This window comes from Pithys albifrons, chromosome 2 (assembly GCF_047495875.1).
Source record: "Pithys albifrons albifrons isolate INPA30051 chromosome 2, PitAlb_v1, whole genome shotgun sequence".
NCBI lineage: Eukaryota > Metazoa > Chordata > Aves > Passeriformes > Thamnophilidae > Pithys > Pithys albifrons.
The window spans coordinates 27,691,468-27,712,843 of NC_092459.1; the positions used below are offsets into that span (position 1 = coordinate 27,691,468).

General features: G+C 38.3%; 1 protein-coding gene across 1 annotated transcript in view; it reads right to left on the reverse strand.

The window, feature by feature from the left end:
• Positions 1–21,376, reverse strand: part of LMBRD1 (LMBR1 domain containing 1) — a 76,177-nt gene that overhangs the window by 34,948 nt on the left and 19,853 nt on the right. Inside the window, exons 6-7 of the mRNA XM_071548522.1 lie at positions 19,121–19,209; positions 14,779–14,852 (exon numbers count right to left, since the gene is read on the reverse strand). Coding sequence (XP_071404623.1) covers positions 14,779–14,852; positions 19,121–19,209 — 163 coding nt within the window. The remainder of the gene's footprint in view (positions 1–14,778; positions 14,853–19,120; positions 19,210–21,376) is intronic.

Here is a 21,376-nt window from a genome sequence, read left to right on the forward strand (position 1 = left end):
TTTAAAAATAAAGTCAGGTAGAAAGTACACGATTAGCTAAATAAATAAATAAATAATTCTGCAGTAAAAAGATAACAGAAACTAGATGAATGCCTAAACTCTGTTACATTCCAAGACTTAGATATCCATTCACATTCATAAATTTTGTTGGCATTTACTCAAATTCTAAATCACTCCAAATGTTTTGCCAGCTTCTACATCAACAGCACAGTCAGATTCTTCCAATGCAAGGTCTGTAAGTTTTCCACTAACATAAGAAGAAAGATATTTGAGACAAAGCAAAGAAGAAAGTGCCACTATTTCCTCTCTGCTACTCTATGATTCTCACAGATCAAGGCCAAGGTCAGAAGTTTCTCCAGTTTACAGACATTACCCATAAGGTTGTCATTTGTTTACTGGGGATGATAGGCAGTTCTTGGTGAAGATCTCAGCAGGAAGCTTCTTTTCTCACTCAATCACAACTAACATAATTAATTTATTACAGTGCTATCTGAACATTAGGCAACTTCTGAAAACAGAACTGTTTAGGTTGGCAAAAACCTCTAAGACCATCAAGTCCAACCACTAACCTAACATCACCAGGTATACCATTAAACCATGTGCTGAAGTGCCACATCTACAAGTCTTTTAAATACCTCCAGAAACGTTGAAGAGCAGTTTTGTAGATTTTCACATGAATACCACTTCCTCCTTCAAGCACAGCTTTACATTTCATACTGAGAATAGATTTAACACAAATGCTAGTGTGTTAAAAATGTCACCTTACAGGCTGCCCGATCACATTAGCTTTGTTTCCACAAGGTGTGATACAACCGGTTTCAAAACCTCCTTACAGTCTTACACACTGCACCCAAGCAAGACACTGTCCATTTTTCAGCTGTATTTTTGAATAAGTCACATACCCCACACTACCAACACCCATTTCTAGGCCCATGTAACCAAGAGGTCTTATTTACTATTACTGTAGCTCAAATCCACATTAACTTTTTCAACTGCTAACTATTAAAGAACTGACAGAGCCCACAGACTTCAGTTTGACTCTGCAAGCAATAACTTCCCAGGATTTCAACAAAAATTCCTCTAAGTATTAGGTTAGAAAAGCATGAAACAGAAGTTGAGCAAGTCTGACTGACAGCCTTGTTGTTTTACTGTGGAATTAGGTTTCTTATGTTTGGAGTAAGTACTACCAGTAAATTTTTGGAACCGTGTCAGTTAAGCTGAACAGACAGCATGTGCCTCAACAAACTGCAAACCCAAGGAAACAATGGTAACTGATAAATCACTTTAAAACATTTCAGTAAAGGTGTGGAGGAAAAGCATTTTCCTTCAAACATTTCTTCAAGTATATATTAGAAAAGAAGCCATTGAACTGGAGCTCTGATAGTTTACTCTGCTTGACCTTTTTGCACAGCTACACATTAGAATTTGGTTTACAATAGGCTCTTAGAGGAAAAGGTAGGCTATTAGCTATCTGCTCAGCATTTCAGGACTTCAGACCTGATAGTCTCATTTGTAACCCAAAAACACAGCTAAAAAAGGTACTTGCAGCACTGTTTACAGACTTTCAATAAAGTTAAACTCCCCTTTTTTATCTACAAAGGTAACTGACAGTATCAGTTCTAATGTTAAAGCTTTGTGCTGCAGAAGGTATATATGGAAAAGACATCTTTTATCACAGATCAGTGATAGAAAAAATTTCATGCTTTCCAAGACATTTTCGCAATTCTGGTTTGAACACAGCAATACAGCCATAGGAAGGCCTCCTTAGAAGATTAAGTATTTTAGGTAAGGAAAACAATTTAACTTATGTTGGACTTCACAACTCTTTCCATAAGCATGTTTCAGCTTTTCCTTCAGAGTATCTCCTTTGAGAGCACTGTGCTCTTTGCCCCCTACATGAGCTAAAAAGCACTTGGTCCCCAATTCTCTTTTCTAGGCCAAAGAGAATCACTTCAACCTTTACTGACCAGTTGCTCTCTAGAACTCCATAATCACTTGGACAAGCCTCCACTGGAGCCTTGACAGTTTTCAATAGCCAGACAGAGTATTTCCAGTTGCAGCTTTGGAAGTATCAAGTACACGGAAATAATGGCTATGATGTAAGCCCAGGACACTGTTTCCTTTTCTGCTGCACAGCACAACTGCTGGATCATGCTCAGCTTACTGTCCACTTAGATGACTTCCAGGTCCTTTTCAGCACAGCCATCCTCCAACTGATCAGACTTGATCATGAGCTGCTGCTTGGAATCAACCCATTCCAAGAGAAGGCCTTAGCGTTTGCTAAACCTGATGTCAGTCTTCCATGTCAGTGTCCCTATGGTGGCTCTTCATTCTCTTTATCTACTTCTCCCAGCCGGAAATCATTCTTAAAATATGTCTACTCAATCCCATCATCCAGATAATTTCTAAAGACTGAATAGTATTGAACCAGAAGAGCTCACTCAGGTCAGCTATTAGCATATCTCTACAATTTGGGGGAAAGTATAAACACCATCCAATATCATAACTAGAATGCAGGCTACAATTTAACTGAGGTCCCTCTGTGGAACCTAAAACATATCCAGCCAGAGTCAAAGACATTCAGTATGCAGAAATGCATATAAGAGATTACTATGACAATAGACCTAAACAATTTTACAAACCTCAGCTTAGAGGCAATCAGATTTCACCATCCAGAAGAGGCTTCCACCTGTTCTTCGAACAGTGACCATCAATTAACACGTCAAGTATTGACTCAACAGAAATAGTCAAGAATTAAAATTCAGAACTTTAAATCCTTTAAGTTTCTACAAAGCAAAATAAAACTCAAAGTGATGCATTGTTTGGCTGGTTTTGCAGATGTGAATTGTATACTTGAACATCAAGCTTGCTCTAGTGATAAAGGCAGCCTAAGTTCCTTCCCTGAATACAACAGATGATAATAGTGAGATGATTATGCAAGCAAGCCTCCCATCATCAGTGTGGGGAAAAGACACATTAGTTCTTCAAGACAACAATATATAGAATGAAGGACAGAGATGAGTCATCTCATGTGATGTGTCACAGGTCTGAACAGAAGCTATATTAGCTCATTTTCAGGGTTGCATTTCCCTTCAGGCTGATATAGAAGGTCAAGGCCGTCCTGGACAAAGATTTAATCCTATGGGTTAGTATAAGTGTTAAATTATTCATGGGGACTCTTATTTTGGGCATCTGCAACTTGATAAGCAAGCAATGTATTGCAGAAAGCACAGGAAAACCAAAGCTGTAACAGTAAAACCAAAAGAGAACTCAGTGTCAAAACAAACTGCAGACTCAAAGTCTGGAATATGAATAAAAACAGAACAAAAGAGCCTTTAAAGTAGTTAAGACAATTTATGTACATGAATTTAGATAAAACATTAATTCTTGACATACTTACACTACTGAAACAACAGTTTCCAGGACTTATTTTTAGACCTCCTTTACCTAGAAGGGTTAAGTCAGGTAAGAGATACTGCACCAAAGAATAAAAACATACAAATGTCTGTACAGGCAACTGCAGTATACAAGTTATTTTTCACTACATAGGTTCTTCAAAATGAACAAAAGTACTAAATACTAACTGTTCAGGCTGGTATCTGGTAATACATGCTGCAAGGATAAAACTGTAAAGCCTCATGCTGCTATTACTGGATGTCTGATCAGCTTCCTTGAAACCACATTTTACAGTAGGAAAAAAAATCTAAATTTATAGTTAAACAAGTTAATTTTAGAGATTTCCCTTTCTTGAATCACCACAAGTGATGCATATAAGAGATCACCCCCTACTAGTTAGCTTCAGGGCTGTAAAGCCAAATTCTGAGAGCTCACTACCCAGTAAGTACAAGTTAGAGGCATTGCCCATGAGCAGCTGTCTCATTCTTATTTGAGTTTCTGCCCACAGGCAATACAGATAACATGCCTAGGTAGATGAAGTTCATAATTATACTTCATAGATTTCTTGAAGCAGGTGGCCTTTCAGAGAAAAAACAGAAAAACTTTGAGCAACAGAAAACCATGCTTACCAACCCTATTAGAACAGTCTAAACAAAGCTCTTGAGACTTCTGCCTCATTTGTTATTCACAGAAGTGGTAGCTGGGTTTAAGATGCTAATTTGTCAGTAAAACAGGAGCCTGTCTGTAACTCACAGGAACACAACTAGTTCAGTACCATTATGCAGTTTTCAGTAGGCAGTGAAGAGCAGCCACACGCACTCTAGCAGTTCTCTCAGCACACCACCAACCCAAATACACTCTATGCTCCAGACAGAGCATTAAAATACCTTATGAGAAATTACATGAGCATTGCTTGCCATTTTCTTAATGTTCACTTCTCCCGTGTTGCTTTCTCTCCCATTCATCTGCAGCAGATTCAACTATTCTGTCACTCCACCGTTAAGATTTAGGAGGAGTTGCTGTTCTCATCCTTGGTCTCGCAGACTCAGCATGCTACAACACTTCAAAGCAGCCCAACTCCTATAACCCATGGCCAGATAAGGGATAACTGCCTGATACGTTAACAGAAACCAGAACACAAATGAACAAGTTGTAAAATCCTGTTTTACTGAAGTTGCACCATGCAGCTATATCTGAGATAACCCCTTTTGTATTAAAAAGATCCAAGAAACTTTTCCACTGGAAACCATAACCTCTGGTTTAAGATTTCTGAATTACTTGATCTATGAAAGAGTTTCACCTAAAGAAATTATTAACATGGGAACACCTAATTATCAACCAAATCAGCCATAGCCTAGAAATCAGTTACGAGGAGCACAGCAAAAACATATTGAAATTAATATAGCAGATTACTTTAGAAAGGAGTTAAATGAGTCAAAGCTTATTTTGAACACCTACTACAAAAAGCCTGAAACCATCAGACATTATACTTGAACTACAAGTTGACTATGTTTTATTTTCTACATCTGCTATGTTCACCTAATGATATGTTCAAATGATTAACTTGTGGCTCAAACAGGATAATCTCTTGTTGTTAGGGATCAAACGGAACAGGTAAGTTGTTTCTGATTAGCTTGGTACACAACCAGAATTGTAAATGAAGATAGCTTAACTACTTTTTCTCGTTAAATATACTTAAGAACTAAACCTGTAGTTTCAATAAATTATCAAAAAGTACTTGCACAGCATAGCAGAAACATTTCACATTCAATTTCTTTTTAGAGGTCTATATATCATGCATGAGGCTTTAAAGCAGTTATCACTGAGATATTTTAAAAGATGTATATCTAATCTTGGACAAGAAATGTAGAAATTAATATTGACAAACATTTCTTGCACGACACTGCCCTCTAGCGAAGTCATATGAGAAAGCAAAAGAAGGAATTGGGTATCACTGTATAAAAGGCACAAAAAAAATTCACAATTTTAAAGATCCAAATATTCAACTTCCTATTTCCTTACAACAGCGTGTTTCAATACTTCATCTGAAAGTGTGACCATGAAAGACAAAATGTTCAATCCTATCAACTAGACTGTGTTAAAAATGCATCTATTCAAGTTAAAAACAGCTGATCTAGTATATGCACTATTCATGAAATACAGTCAAGTATGAGTTAATTTGATTTAATACAAATGTCCAAAAAAACCCCTACATTCAAAGAATATTTTGGTATAGGAAAGATTTTTCTATATTTGTAGTCCAATTAGCTTTTTGTTTGAATAATGTTAACCAAGAAGAAAGTCACATGGATACCTTTTATAGCAAATTGACACAGTTCAGTCGCTTATACTGAACACCATTTTACATGGATACAATGCACTGTTGCCAGTACTGCTTCTGACAGAGCACATAGATGAGTCCAATTAAGTAGTCTCAAGTGAGGTGCACTGGCAGGTGTCATCCCAAAACAGGTAACTCTGGAGCTTGGGTAAGAGGAACTGGGACTCCACCTTTATTGAAATGAAACCTTCTCTGAGCAGCTCAACTGCACAGCGCTCCTGAAAAGTCACCTAACTTCACAACTAATTGTCATTGCTTTCTCACATTAAAGTCAGCTGTTGGCCTCTCTGGTTATCTACTCATACGGCCAGTCTAAAGACAACAACTGGAATTCAAGAATCTTATTCCTAGAACATCATTAAGCATGGCAAATACGGACAGGAGTTCACATATCCTCAACATGTGCAGAGTTAAGGAGAAAGCCTAATAAATGCATCTGAAAATGGTAGACCATCTCATGTGCAGTTGACTATTTGCTTATGTTTAATAGCTCATGCCATACAGCTTGGAAAATTATTTGATATGTTATCTCTAGTAAAATCTCATTTCTTTCACAGGAAGTTACAGCAGCTGAAGACTGGAATGCTGAGAGAGCAAAATTTTTGAGTAACATTACTATGAAAACATCTCAAAGCACAGAACAGACTAACAGAATAGGTATGTTCAGTATGGCACTTCTTGTACAATCTATTGCACACAAAATGAACCTTGCATTAAGCACCTGTTTATCCTTTTCTCCACTATTCATCCCTCTGGTCTCCTGCTACACACTCATTTTTCATAATAATCTTTTTTCTCCAACATACACATTTGCAAGACTGTCTCACTTATTTGTCAAAGCCTCTACACCACAATTGTTTTACTACACACAATGAATTTGTGTTTCCCTGACAAAACTTCTGTAAAAAAAGTTAACTCTGCTTTGGTTGTAATAGTGACCATAACTTGTGCCTAGCTACCACCTTCTGTATTGCTCAATTAGGCTTGGGAAAGCATTAACAACCAAAAGATTAATCTCCTTTCAAGCTGCAATTCTAATGTCAGCTATCTACCAGTTTAATATCTACAGGTCTCCAAGAGAATAGTAGGAATCAGGCAGTAAAACAGTCAAATTGGCTTGCTATTGTAGTTATTTACTAGTTCATGGAGAAGTGCACATAATGAAATAATTACATTTCTTTAGTATTTCAGAATTGACATTGTAGTGACTCAGTAGTAATGACAATGAATACTACTAACAGGAATTTCTGAATAGCTGTTTGATGTCTACTTAAAACAACATCACTAGTGAACAAGTGCATCTAAGGTTAGACAGATGATCACAGGTTTTAAGCTCTCTGGCTGTTAAATCAAATGCAGAAAAGTAAATCATGCTCTGGACAAAAATCAGGTGTGAAAAGGTCATTACATTTGTGAGCTGACAAACCAAGCTTTCCAATATTTCCTCTTTCAGAACAGAGAAGAAAGGATCACTTTACAATTCTGTAAGAAAAAAATCAAATACTGCTTATTAAATGTTTGGAGAAATCACAAAGCCAATTAAAATTATCCTTCAAGGCCATGCTAAATGAGATGCATGAGATCACTCAAAAAAACCAATCTATCTATCACTGCATGTGTAGTAAGTTATTCTGCCTTGAATTCAAATAGCAATCTGGAAACAACAACTATTGTATTAACACCTAAGGCAATGTAGAACCAATTCAATGAAAAACACATTAAAGAGAGAATAGACCCAAACTACATCATCTCCAAAACTGTTTCAAACTCTCCCACAGCTAAAACCAGTACATCACTGCAGGCCCAATTCATCATTTTCTTGTTACCACTCCACATTCATAGATGCAAAAAGCGTCAGTTTAGATCAAGGACATGGATGTGCAGAGCCCCCATGAAGATCATTTGTTCACATTTCTTATCAAACAATTTTAATTACTAAGTGCTGTACTTCAGTACTACACATAATACCAAAAAAAAATAGACTGTTATTAAAACTGGAAAACAGAAAAGCAACTACCAACATCATGCTGAGAACTGAAACATACGAAAAAATAAGTCTAAATAATGTTACTCATTTAAACATCGCATGTTTTTGAGAAAAACTACATCTTTTTATGCTTGCCGATAACATTAATGTATCTCGTGAACATTAGTAGACTTCATCTTACTATTTCCCCTTAGAAAGCCAAAAATTTAGAATACACATCTTCCTCAGTTGCATCTTTCTTGTCCCTTCCTGGTCTTCCAATGTGCCAATTAACATAAAGAAAAAGTTATTCTTCAGTGTATTCAGCAAGGAAGTGCAACATGAAGTGTGAGTTCTAGTATCATATTCTAGAAGATCACGCTAATAAGGATCAGCTCAAAGTTAGTCAAAAGAAATCTATCTGCAGCTTTTGTATTTTTATATATATTCACAGAAGGAAGCCACCTATCAAAGTACTGGAAAATGATTACATCTTCTGACACAAAACAGCCTTGCAGGAGTTAGTAGTCACTGAAAAATGGAACTAACTTCTTTTCAGACATCATATACTGTTTTACCAAAGTGCTCACTGCACTTTTTTGAACATTAGTTGTACTAAGATAAGTCATAGTAAGAATCTGTAATAAATTTTTTTCACAAATTAACAGCCATGATGAAACAAAAAGTTGTCCAACATGAGTTAAATGACATTATAACAGTAAAGTCAGTACTGTTGAAATAAACACAAGAAAGAACCAATCTTACTGTCAATCACCATCCACTCAAGGTTTTCATAGGCTAGAGCCAAGCTTAAACAGAGGACAGCTCACACCATGAAGTACAACACCTTTAGTGTCACCCATCAGTACCACTGCTAAATCCTGTGTGTCCACACAGTGAGCAGACTGAGGTTGGGAGGGACCTTGAGAGGCCATCTGGCCCAAACCCAGGGTCACCTAGAGCTGCTTGCCCAGGACCACATACATACGGCTCCTGACTATCTCCAAGAAGGAGGACTCCACAATCTCTCTAAGCAACTTGTGCCAATGATCAGTCACCTTCACAGTGTTACAGCTTGTGCCCTCTGCCTTTTGTCCCACTCCTGGGCAAAGAGCCTGGCTCCTTCGCACTCTCTCTTCAGATATTTCTATGCATCTGTAAGACTTCACCTAAGTGATCTTTTTCTCTTGGCTAACAGTTCTAGCTCCAAGCCTTTCCTTGTAATAGGAAAAGTACCTTATCTTTGTGGCCCTTGACTGGACCCACTTCTATGACTCTGTTTCTGATACTGAACAGCTCAGAACTCCACATCTGGTCTACGAGGGTTGAGTAAAGGCAAAGAATCCCCAAAAGCCTGCTGGCAACACTCCTCCTAACACAGCTCAGGATACCACTAGCCTGCTTCACAGCAAGAGTATATTCCTGGCTCATGGTTTGCTTGGTGTCCACCAGAACCTCCCAAGTCCTTCTCAAAGCTGCTTCCCTGCTGGGTGGTCCCCTGTATGTATTTGTGTGACTTCATTCCTCCTCAGCTTTCCACTTTACCTTGCTGAATTTGACAGTGATCCTGTCAGACCATTTGTCCAACCTAGCAAGGCCTCTGGATGGCAGCACACTCCTGTGGAGTACCAAGCCCCAGAAGGCATCATCCCAGTTTGTGCCTCATCATCCTGATCATTGATGAACACGAACAGAACTGGAACCAGTACTGATTCCTGGCATACACCACTAATGACTGGCCTCCAACGAGACTTTATGTCACAGATCACCATCCACTGGGCCTAGACATTCAGCCAGTTTTCAATCCACCTCCTTGACTGCTCATCCAACCTGTATTTCATATGCTTCTCTATGGGGATCTTATAGGAGATGCTCAGTGTGGGTTAGGTTTGACTTCTCAATGTTTGGAAAATGTACATCACCAAGAAGAGATGTTGGCTTAGTATAGATGATGTGAAGAGCTCACGGTTGACATAAGAAGCATTACTCTGAGAAAGCTTTGTTCAAAAGTCTTCTTCAGAATAGACCTTTTTAAACTTCAAGAGCTAAGTGCTATGCACATCCGTCCATAAACCTGCTTTCAGAAAATGTTGAATTATGTTTTAAAAATGGTACTGTAGCAATATGAATTAAGTATAGAAACAGTACTAACTTAAACTGTTACACACAATTAGAAACAAGTCATGCTCCTAAAAAAACCAGTACTCTGCTTGACACCATGTTTAATTAATTTGGAGAGGTTTTTTGTCCTAACCTGTATGTTTGCTACACTCCAAGTTTTAGACAATTCAGTTCTGTACCCACCTCTTAGTAAAATAAATAGCTTATCAAGAAAAACTGTTCATTGGAATGGCTAGAGCCAAAAAAACAGAAACAAAGCTAATTGAAGAAAAGGCAAATGAAGCAAACAATTTGAGAATTTACTGTTATGGACTTACATTTATAAGGTGAGAAACTTGTCAAGCCAATATGTCTGCTTGAACTTATACACTATTGTCAAAATGTTTAGCCTCATGCCAGACACCTCTCATCTCACTTTGCAATCAAGTGTTAGTGAAGGTCTGTTTTTCCTATAGAAGGCCAACACTACTGGAGAAAGGTTCCAAGTCCAAAACCACACAGCTCATAGCCAGACACTGTCACAGGCCCAGGGAAGCAACAGTCTCCACATTCTTCATTACTGCCCAAATGTCAGCACACAGAAAGCTAAACAGAATAAACCAGTTTATTTCCCATTTAAAGTGTGGAGTTAAAATCCTCTCTGGAAACGATCCTTTTACTCCTTAGTCATTTTCCTTGCATCTCATTTATATTCTCATTTGAATGACATGGTGTTAAGAAACACCATAAAAATTTAGTTTGCTTTTATTCAAATATTAGCTGTTGACTCCTGAAGATATTTCATAGCAAGCATGAAACTCAAATCAAAATATAATTATTATAATAATTCTTGCTTTTAACCAAGAGCATCTGCAAAAACACAATCTTCTGAAAGCAGTTCTGAGTTTTCACTGTGACCTTCCCATAGAGAAGCAGCTTTTACATTAAGCTGGTAATTCCCATGTTAGTACCCTCCCAGTAATTTACCTTCACGGATGTTTTCAGGATCAATATTTACTATTAATCCCTCTCCAAATTCTTAACTAGCATTTGACAGAAATTGAGGAGCTCAAGAACTTTCCATACTAAGTAAGTTTTATTTCTTTAGCAACTTCAGTTTTAACAGTGTATTTCATGCTACCCCACTCAGATGCTGGGGAAAAGCTCAAATGAAAAAACGAACTCTACATTTCCCTCTCAAACTACAACAAAACCTCTTCTCTGCAGGTATCACAAGATCAAATTTAGTGTGATTTTGATGTTTGAAGCCATAAGAAAAGGGAACCCAGCAAGCTAATATAATGACAGCCACATCAAACTGTATTGTTACCTACCTTTCTATCACACTCAGTAACACAAGTCCTCAATTGCCAGCAACTTTGAAGCTTTGTGCTAGACCAATGTGTTGTCCCCTATTTGACACCTTCACCCCTAAAAATCCCAACATATCAAATGCTACAATGCAGCATGGTCTGATAAGAAGCCTGTTCTTAGTTATATTAATAGTTCACCATGTACTTCAGAGTAATTTATTAAACCAACACAGACCTCCAGAGAAGCCCAGAACACTGGATCAACACTTAAAAAAATGTATTTTAACTTGATTAGTGTTTCGGGTAAATTTGTAAGTTCCATACTTTAAACTGCAGCCACTTTCAATCCAAAGAAACCCCACTGCATCCCTCCTCCTGTGGAAGCAGGAGAATTAAGCTTTCATAAAGAAAGCCTAGAAGCAGACACATGCTAAACTGAGCTTTTGCTCTCAGTTTCTACTCAAATTCAAGGCTACCTACTGACAGTGCCAAAGCCTTTTTTACCCCTCAACTTTTCACAGTATTGTATATTACCACAATACAGAAATTCAATTTCAGAGCAGCTATAATCTAATTCCTCACACTGAAGGCCACATAAAGCAGGACTGTTAACATACGTTTAACTAATTGCAGAGCAGATAAATTGCACTGCCAGGGACTTAAATAGAATCACTTGATTCATCTGTTTCATGGTACTCTTCCATAAATAACAGTAAGATGAAATCAGTCAACTGCAGGCACAGTATTCCTATTTATTTTTTAGTATTTTGTGTTATAGTAGGCATTCAAAGTAAAGCCATTTTTACTTAGGTATGAAAGGACTTGCTAACATATCACTTATTACAATACAACCTTTATTAGATTTTAATTTAAAATAGATTTTTTTCCTTCACTGTGCATATGAGTATACAAAAGACAAAGGACATCTGGCCTTAACTGTCCTTCAACAACAAAATTCCAACGCTGGCACTGAAACAGGCTGAGGATATGCAGAAGTCAGGAACACAAAAAAATTTCAGTTATGCCTGTGCCACAAATCCTCAACTCTTCACTGATATAAACCAAAGATCTGAGATCACCTCTGTCCAGAGATGCGGGAGTTCAGATACACACATTGTGTCTCCATCTATTCTTTTTTCCATCATCTGCTAAGTACCTGTGGAAAACTGGGACATAGTTGCTTTTGCTCGTGTTCACTTTTATGTAATAGTATTCTTTTTCCATGCTTTAAAAAACCAAAAATCTACAACTGATGATCAAGCACAAAGACCTTTGGAAACTGGAACAAACAATTTGATAAGCATGGAGAACAGTATCTGAAAAACACGGGAACCTAACTAGTTAGTTGTCAGATATCTAAAGCTAGAGGCAAGTATTACAGCCAATGCCTCACAGGCTTGCCTGTGCAGTACCATCTTTGTCTCATCTAGAGGCGAGTTCTGTATCAGGCTAACACAGCAAAAAAGCCCACAACACAAAGTGGGAAGCTACCAAGAGAAAAACAGCTACTCTCTTCCAGAATCATGCTCCTCCTCCTCTGAAGCAGAGGGAGTGCATTAATCTAAACTGGTAAAGATGCAAACTATACCCTGGGTCAACTTCTCCCTTAGACTTAGGGAAGTGCCACAGCCCATTATTAACTCCTCACTACTGAACTAACATTGTGTCATGCGACTGGGAAGAGTCCAACCCACAATATAAACTGGAAGGCAGGTACACAGCATTCACATGCTGTCAAGGTCACACTTTATTCACTCTTCAGCCCATGAGAACAGCATTGCTCATGCTGTTAAGAGGAGGAAACCACTTACATATGGAAGCCTGACCATCACTGACAGTCAGCAAGGTATTACAAAACTACTAGAGCATAAAAAACCCTACTCGAAGTTTGAGAACACTCTCTAATAGATGGTTTTCACTGTCTGCCACATTTGTACTTCAATCCAAATCAAAGCCAGCTTACTGTTTCAGCAAAAGATTCTACAATTGCTTGCCAGCAATGACAAAAAACCCCCAACATGTCAGAGATAGACAGCAGGTCCCTCCTGTGTAAGCTCATCCCCAAAACTTCTACAAAATAGCTCCTCCATTTCTCCCACCCTGCCTTCATGCTTACCTACTGTGAAACAGAAAGGATAATTTCAGAAGGACAAAATACAGCAGTTAAAAACAAAGAAAATCATAATTTCATGCTCCAGGCATTTGCATGGACAGCTCAATTGAAATTTAAAAAGGAAGAAACTAGTCTACAGTCTTAGTAAATAAGCCATTCAGACAAGACTTGGTTGTGATGCTGGATGTTTCACCCCATTTATGTCTCAGTATTTTTGTAAATCCTAGATAAGTTAAGGCAACAGCATTGAGGACTGCAACACTGTCTTCATCTGAGAAAACACACCAACAACACAGAACACTAAAGTTATTGAACTCTGATGGAAGTCACGTATTTCCAAGTTCAGCTACTGCCGAGGACAGAAGGAAATCATAATGCTCAGCTGAATGATGCCCACAACTGATCTGTGTTCAAAAATAAATAACACGGGAAGTAGAAAATACTAGGAACAAATTGAAAAACCTCCAAGAATCATGAAATCATTAAGGCTGGGAAAGACCTCCAATATCAGGTTCAACCTTTGATCACGTACCACCTTACCAGAGCACAAAGTGCCACATCTACCCACATCTTGGGCTTTTCTTATACACGGCTTACCTTTCAGTCAGCAATAAATTTATTTTCACAATTTCACATTATATGTTTGCTAACAGTTAAAAAAATCATGCTTGTCTGTTTGAACAGAACATTAATATTCTCCCACCTAATGAGTTTGTCCTTAATGTTAGTCTCATGGAGGTTGAAACAACACTACATGTGCTCTTCAGTAATGTAACATAGTTGAACAAGAGATTCCTTTTATGCTACAGGGAAAAAAATCTAAAAGCTGACATTACTACAGGCTAAGTGAAGGTCTGGATCTTTTTTGACCATCACATGATCCAGATGTCAGCAAGACAGCCTGAATAATTTAATGACCCATGTCACTTTAGAAAAAGGTTTAAAGTAATAAAATTTATGATCTGGGTCAAGTTGAAGTATTTAGTCAATGGGGCTGAGAGCAATTCAGCTCACCTAACATATCTACTAGCTAATCATCCAATTGTTCTACCTACTGCACAGACCCTGATGACCACTGAGCTGTCAGGGTTGACACATCTAAAAACCTGTACTGAACTGCCTCCTATAATTCCACTATAACTTACAGCAACTGGAGAAACAAAGTCATTAGCTATGTTTATTACTCTGTTAAGATGCTAAAGGTAGTATTTAGTAGGTACCTTACCCCCTTACCCAGTTATGACAAACACTCGTCCTTCTTTCTTATATCTGTTTTAGGAGATTTTTATATATTTCTAGCCTAGAACAAAACACCTCCTTGGGTGGGAATGCGTCAAAATAATTTATTTCATGACCAATTGCTACTGAGGCACTTAGAATTCACAGCAAAGCTACATGGAAACAACTTCACTATGTTAGAGCCAGAATGCATTGGAAGAGAGTTACATTAGCAAGGACATGCAGCTAAAGATTAAAACTTATCAGGAAAACAGAAGATACATCTAAGTGTCATGAATTTAAACAGCTAAAAATTTGCATAACAACTTACTGTGTAAGTGATAGCTGCCAACATTCCAATCACAGTCAAGGAACTAATGGAAAATGAAAGTGCAGTCAAGCCATCTGCAGAAAAAAAAAAGCCTGTTGAAAATACTTCAGATTAAGTGTAAGAACCCTTCCCCCTGAATTGGTTTGGCAGAGATGTAAGTTCATGAGAATAAAGGTAAATATTTAGACAGAGATACCAGCCATAACTTGATGAAAAAATTCACCTAGCATAGCTTTTTGTCCACAAACATCTTCCTCAAAAATAGCAAGATGCAGGACAGACTCCTGCCTTTGCTACAAGCTCACAGAAGTTGCATTCAGTCAAACAGTTGGAATAGGCACTAATGAACTAGCTCCCATAGCCATGCAATGCCTCTTCAAGACTAATTTCTGGCCTCTCCAGGGTGCTGTGGTAACTTGGACAAATTTCACATGCATTCAGGATGGTTCATCTTTGTTTTCTTTGTTATCACCTGATTTCTCCTACTAAAGCATTATCTAGAATCAGGCAGGAATGGATCCCTCCAAGCAAAGCCAGACTGCAGGTCTCAGCTTCACTCAATGTACCTATAAACTGGAAAAAGTTCAGGGAACTAAAGAGTTACTGTAGCCTTATTATCACTCTAGAAATCAAATGGGATAATAAAAGAAAAGAGTTACCAAACAAAAAGGCAATACATTCCCTGAAATCTCCAGCATAATGCTTCACAACAGGCCTCTAACACATCACAAGTGGTTTTGGTTAAATAGTAACACAGGAACTTACAGACATTACAGAAACTAACCTTCAGCAATCAATTTCTTGCTTGTGCCAGTCAGAATCGAGACAGTATTTAGTGTTCTCCCCCATGTCCTCCTCGCTAGCTAACTGAAGAATTTGAAGTAGAGTAACTTTTATTATTCCTCCTCACACGGAATGACTAGCCAGTTTCCATTCATTAGCTAATTTCCATTTTTATTTCCTGAACACAGCACCAAGCAGCCAAACTGAGATCCTCTATGAGACACTGCATCCTTCTTCTGACCAGCCCCACAGGCCTCCTTCCAAAACCACCAAAACTGATAGAACAGGACAACAAAATGCAGCTTGACAGCTCAAATCTCTCTTTTGCTATTTTTGCCACGTAATATCAAACAACTTGCCCAGAGCTAAAAGCAGTATGTCCCTACATTTCAAAAATACTAAAGCTATGTTTAAACTTAAAAAAACACACAAAAAAACCCCCACAAAAACAAACCCTACACTAGCACTATTCTCCCTTCAGTGTCTGTGAAAATTTGATTTAGCTTCTGAAGCTTGAGGGGAAAAAAGCCCCTACTTGTAACATATCACACAATGTACTTACACATCATATTTGATGATTCTTCTGTAAAAGTATTTGAAACCAACATTTAATATCCATTTTAAAAGTCTGAACTATGTTCAATGGAACATTAAGAAACTAACTGGCTGAGAAATTTGTAATTGTACACTAGAAGTATATTATCAGGTGCTGCCTCAGTGGATGAGTTTGCATTCCTTTCATAATTTCACTACCAGCTGATGTTGCTGGATATTTGTTCCATGTCTCAAGTTCTTTGTATTTCTTGGGTCCACTGCAGACAAAGGAAAAGGGTAAATTTTTATAAAAACAGGACAACAGGTACAAGAAAAGACAAAATGCAAGCATTTTGTCCTTATTTCTCCAGCAACTGGAACACAAAAGAACCTTTTGCAGAGATTGTCTGTGGAGTAGCTCTACAAAACCCCACAGGGTTCTTGGGAGACAGCAATCTCAAGATAAGCCAGCAGTGAGCCCTGCCAGCATGCAAGTCCAACAGCACCCTGAGCTGTATCAAGAGCAGCATACCCCTTTATTAAAGGAAGGGACCATATAAGGAATGCTGCAACTACTTTTGAGGCTCCTGCTCCAGGTAAGACTGGTAAATCTGAGCAGGAGGAGAACTAAGTTGGTCAGAAGTTGGAGAACACGCTGGGCAGAGAAGCTGAGGGAGCCAGGCTTGTTCAGCCTGGAACAGAGACAGCTTTGGAGACACTTCATACAGCCTGTTTGCTTATCAAAGGAGTGGGGCCCAGGCTCTTCAGTGGTGCATAGCTGTCAAGTGGGAGACAACGGGTGACAGCATTCAGCTGATCCTGAGTAAGAGCAGAGGTGCTGGAGTGGGTCCAGAAAAGAGCAATGAGGCTGGTAAAGGCACTTGAGCACAAGTCCTGTGAGGAGAGGCTGAGGGAGCTGGGGTTGTTTAGTCTGGAGAAGAGGAGGCTCAGAGGTGACCTCAGCACTGTCTATAACTACCTGAAGGGAAGTTCTAGCCAGGTGGAGATTGGTCTCTTTTCCCAGGCAACCAGCAGTACAACAACACGGCATGGGCTTAAGCTCTGCCAGGTTATTTTTAGGTTGGATATTAGAAAGAAATTCTTTACAGAGAGAGTGGTCAGGCACTGGAATGGACTGCCCAGAGAGGCAGTGGATTCACCATCCCTGGAGGTTTTTAAGATAAGACTGGATATGGCATTTAGTGCCATGATCTAGTAATCACAGTGGTGTTGGATCAAGGATTGGACTTGATGATCTCAGAGGTCTCTTCCAACCCAGTTTATTCTATGATTCTATTATTTTTTTCAGAATGAGATGAAAGTTTCCAAACTTAGGAGGTTTACAAGAGCTAGCTGATAAAGCCCTGAGCAACCTTCTCGATGCAGGAGATTTGACTAGATGATCTGAGGTCTCTTCAGTCTGAATTATCCTATGAAATTTACAAGTCACGAGAATATGCTGATAGAGTCAGAAAACGAAACCAGACTTTCACATCCTCAAAAAAAAACATTTGCTATGAAAATACAGCATAGCCAAAACAGGTGGATATGAGTATTTCATTACAGTTATATCAAGGCAGCCTGGAAAAATTAACTTACATCGCAGCTCAACCACTGTCTCTATTGCTATAAAGAGTCTGAGAAGTATTTATTCCTACACTGTTATAATCTTTGTGAAGGAAGATAAACATCAACAATGAAGCAACCAGAATAGTGAATAAGCTATGGCTTTGTCCTCATCTCCTACACTTAGAAGCACAGCTTACAGCACAGAGCATTTTAAGATTAAAGAGTCTACAAGGATGTCAAAACAAATAAGAAGGGCCTTGAGTCTAAGTGGCAAGAGGAAGATGAGGGAAAATAGGGGCCTGATAGTGAGTGGGGCAGGGGCCCTGGTGATACAGAACTTTTCCACGAAAAGCCTAGAGTTACTAAATGCTCTCTGCTCAGTCTTTTACCAGCAAGACTAAACTTCAGGAAACCCAGGCCCAAGAGCTCAGAGAGAAGGCTGGAAGAAAGAGGTACCCTTGGTTGAAGAGCATTAGGTTAGAGACTTCAGCAAGCTGTACGTACAAGGGTGACAGGCCCTGAAGCACTGACAGAGCTGGCTAATGTCATTGCAGGGACCTTTTAGTCAGTACAAAATCTCTAGAATAATGCAGAATGTGACTTGACAAAGGCTTGTATCATTACATTCTAAAACATTCACACAGAAGCAGATACTCTGATGCACAGAGAACAAGGCACAAAACGCTAGAGTACTTATGCATTGAGATTAATGTTTCATAGACAACTTTTAGTTACCTTTTTTGGAAAGTGACATCAAGTCTGTCTTAGCTCACCTATAAAACACTTCCTTCACACCTTTTACTGAAAAGGGAAAACATGAATTGCACTGGCCAAACACATGAACTGCAAAAGCTAAAGGTTAAATACTATTTCGTGGAGTTTGGCCTTCACGATAGTTGTTTACAGCCCTAGCATAAAGAAGTATAACAAATGCAAAAACCACAGTTTTAGAAAAGGTCAGTACTAGGAGAGCAAAGGGAAAAATGTCGTAACACCCACAGGATTTTGTTGTCCAAACCCGCAAAGCCACTTAGTCTCATTCTTTTAGGGAACAGCAGTATTGCGTTCCAACCTGTCAACAAGATACACACTCACCATGCCTTAAAAGTTAGCAAACTTGAGCATCCAAGTAGCATTTAAGAGCTGTATTAAGTAAAGACTGTAGAGGAAAGTACCTTCTCCTCACTACCATTAATATCAGAAGACCCACCATTGTAATCCTTGCTGTCAAATGGGGACTGTATTGAAAGCAGACACTGTCAGTGTCTCTTCTCTGTACATTTAAGACAGTTCTAAATTTTTTTCTCTTACTGCAAAGACTTAGAGTACCTAAGCTAAAGTCAAGTTTGAAAAACCTGTCACTAAAGAATTTAATCATCTTGGTCAGTCAACGAGAAGTGTGCCAAAATAAATTAGTAGCAACTCTTGCAAAGCTCACAGCAAATGTTAAACTTACGACTACTTCCAAATTCTTCAAACAGAAGCTTCACTTTCTCCCACTCCGTAGAATTCTTCTTGTTGGGAATATCCAAAGGAACAAAGGCACTGTAATGCAGAAAAAAAAAAGGTTACCTTTGTTACCTTAATTACTCAAATATAAAAAGAATTCTACTTCCAAATTAAGAAAACAAACCCATTTTCCTGAAGAAAAGTTTCATACATTAGGCTTAAAAAATTCTGAGGGCAATGCTTCATTTTATTCACATTCCCCTCAAATGCTTTATTATATCAGGAGAGTACATGTAAAGTGTGTCAAGTCAGGCCTGAGCTCAAGGAACAAGTGATTTTCTATTTATCAGTCCTAAAATAGGTAAGGACCCTACACTCAGGTATCATTAAAAGATGTATTAATCTGATTTACTATCCTGATTTGATTCATATACAGAAGAGCAAATAAACTTTAAGCATCAACTGAGACAAATTCTCTTATAAATTCACACTTCTGAAAGCCAAAATAAAACAATTAATGATTTTCAAAAGAAGCATTAGAAATTAAAGGGACATCTTTATCTTCCATTATTACAACTAAAACAATACATCTGCTGCATTCCATTCTTTGCTCTGTAATTGGCCCAGAGAACTGAACTGCAGAGAAGTTCATTAAATGTTTTTGATTTTCCAATGAGAGACTAGCAAAGGGCGCTAGGACAACAATGTCAGGTAGAACAGGTCCCTAGCTGAAAGTTCCTTGTTGTCAGTGTCACCATCTGAAGTCAAACTATAAGAGTAACTCTTCAGCAACTCTATAAACACAGCTGGTTTTATAACAGCTGGAAAACCACTATCTCCATACCAAACAAACCACTGAAAAAACAGCTTCAAGACAGGGAACAGGATGCCTACAAGTCACAAAGAACTCAGACTTGAGGGAAACATTTCAGGCAATGAATGTAAGAACTCAACACAAAGTCCATAAAGGATGCTCACAAGTATCTTTCGGACTTACATGAGAAGGAGTACATAAACTGACTCCCACTTCAAGTCCCAGACAAACACACATATTCAGGAGTTTGTCTTAAACTTCAAGTACAAAACACACGCTTACATTTCAAAAAACAACTGCGTCCACTTATCACATCCAAACAAAAGCCAAACTGGTATTCAGCAAGAAAACATGACATTTCAAAAATTAAAATCTTCATTTTTAAAAACCACTTGATTTATAGCTTCTTGACTGTGCAAGAGACAAATTAGGGGCTAGCATTTATTTAAGTTGACACATGCTTGTTGACTTTAGATTTTGCTCTTGTATCCGTCTGTAGTAATAATTCTTCCTGTAAAATAGTGTACAGACAAAATGAAAACACAGGTATTAAAAAAAAACAAGTTAGGCAACATTTCTACTTACAAGAGATAGAAACACCAATAATTGCAGGTTTATTTGCTAAAAGGGTTAAAATAGGAGACTCAGAAGATAAGTGAGCTCAAGTCCTTTTCATTTTAGCATCAGTATGGATTTGCTATCTGTGGACCACATGCAGGGAGAAAATGAGATGGAAGAACATCTTAGGATATTTATAACTTGTTTTCCTTTTTTTCCCCCAAGAGAAATAGGATTCTTTTTCCTTGTTTTTTTCTTTTTTTCTGAGATTACTTACAACCATCATGTCACAAAGGACACTAATCAGAGCGGGAGGCATCATATATGTTATAACCATTCTTCAATTACTACTCTGATAAATCTTGACTGAAGGAGAAAGACATCTGATTCTGTTCCTGCCCAGGTTCCATGCATAATACAGTTAGCATGCCTAGCCATCCACAGACCTCCATCCATCCACACTCTCAAAACATCTCCAAAACACAGCCTCTCTATTGCACCAGCACAGCACACACCACTTTATGCCTATTCTTCATTCACACCAAGCAAGAAGTTTGACAAAAGCCTTGTCTATTTTGCTGGGTTGACTTCACGGTTAATGCAGCCTGAGGGTCACAGTTACCATCAACAGAATGAGAAGTTTCCATGCCAGGTAACTCCATTTACCTGTCATCACTGTGGCACAACACAGTGACTGAATAGAGTACAAGTGTCAGTGCAGGGTTTTACAGTTGTAGCTGAGACTTTAGGTAATGTAAGCAAACCAAGCAGCTCAGATGTGATGTGTAGCACTTGGATTTCTAGACATAAATCAGAGTATTAACTGCAGTAACTTTACACTGCTATGCTGTTCAAAACACATTCTGGGTATGTTATGATTAAGATTAGATC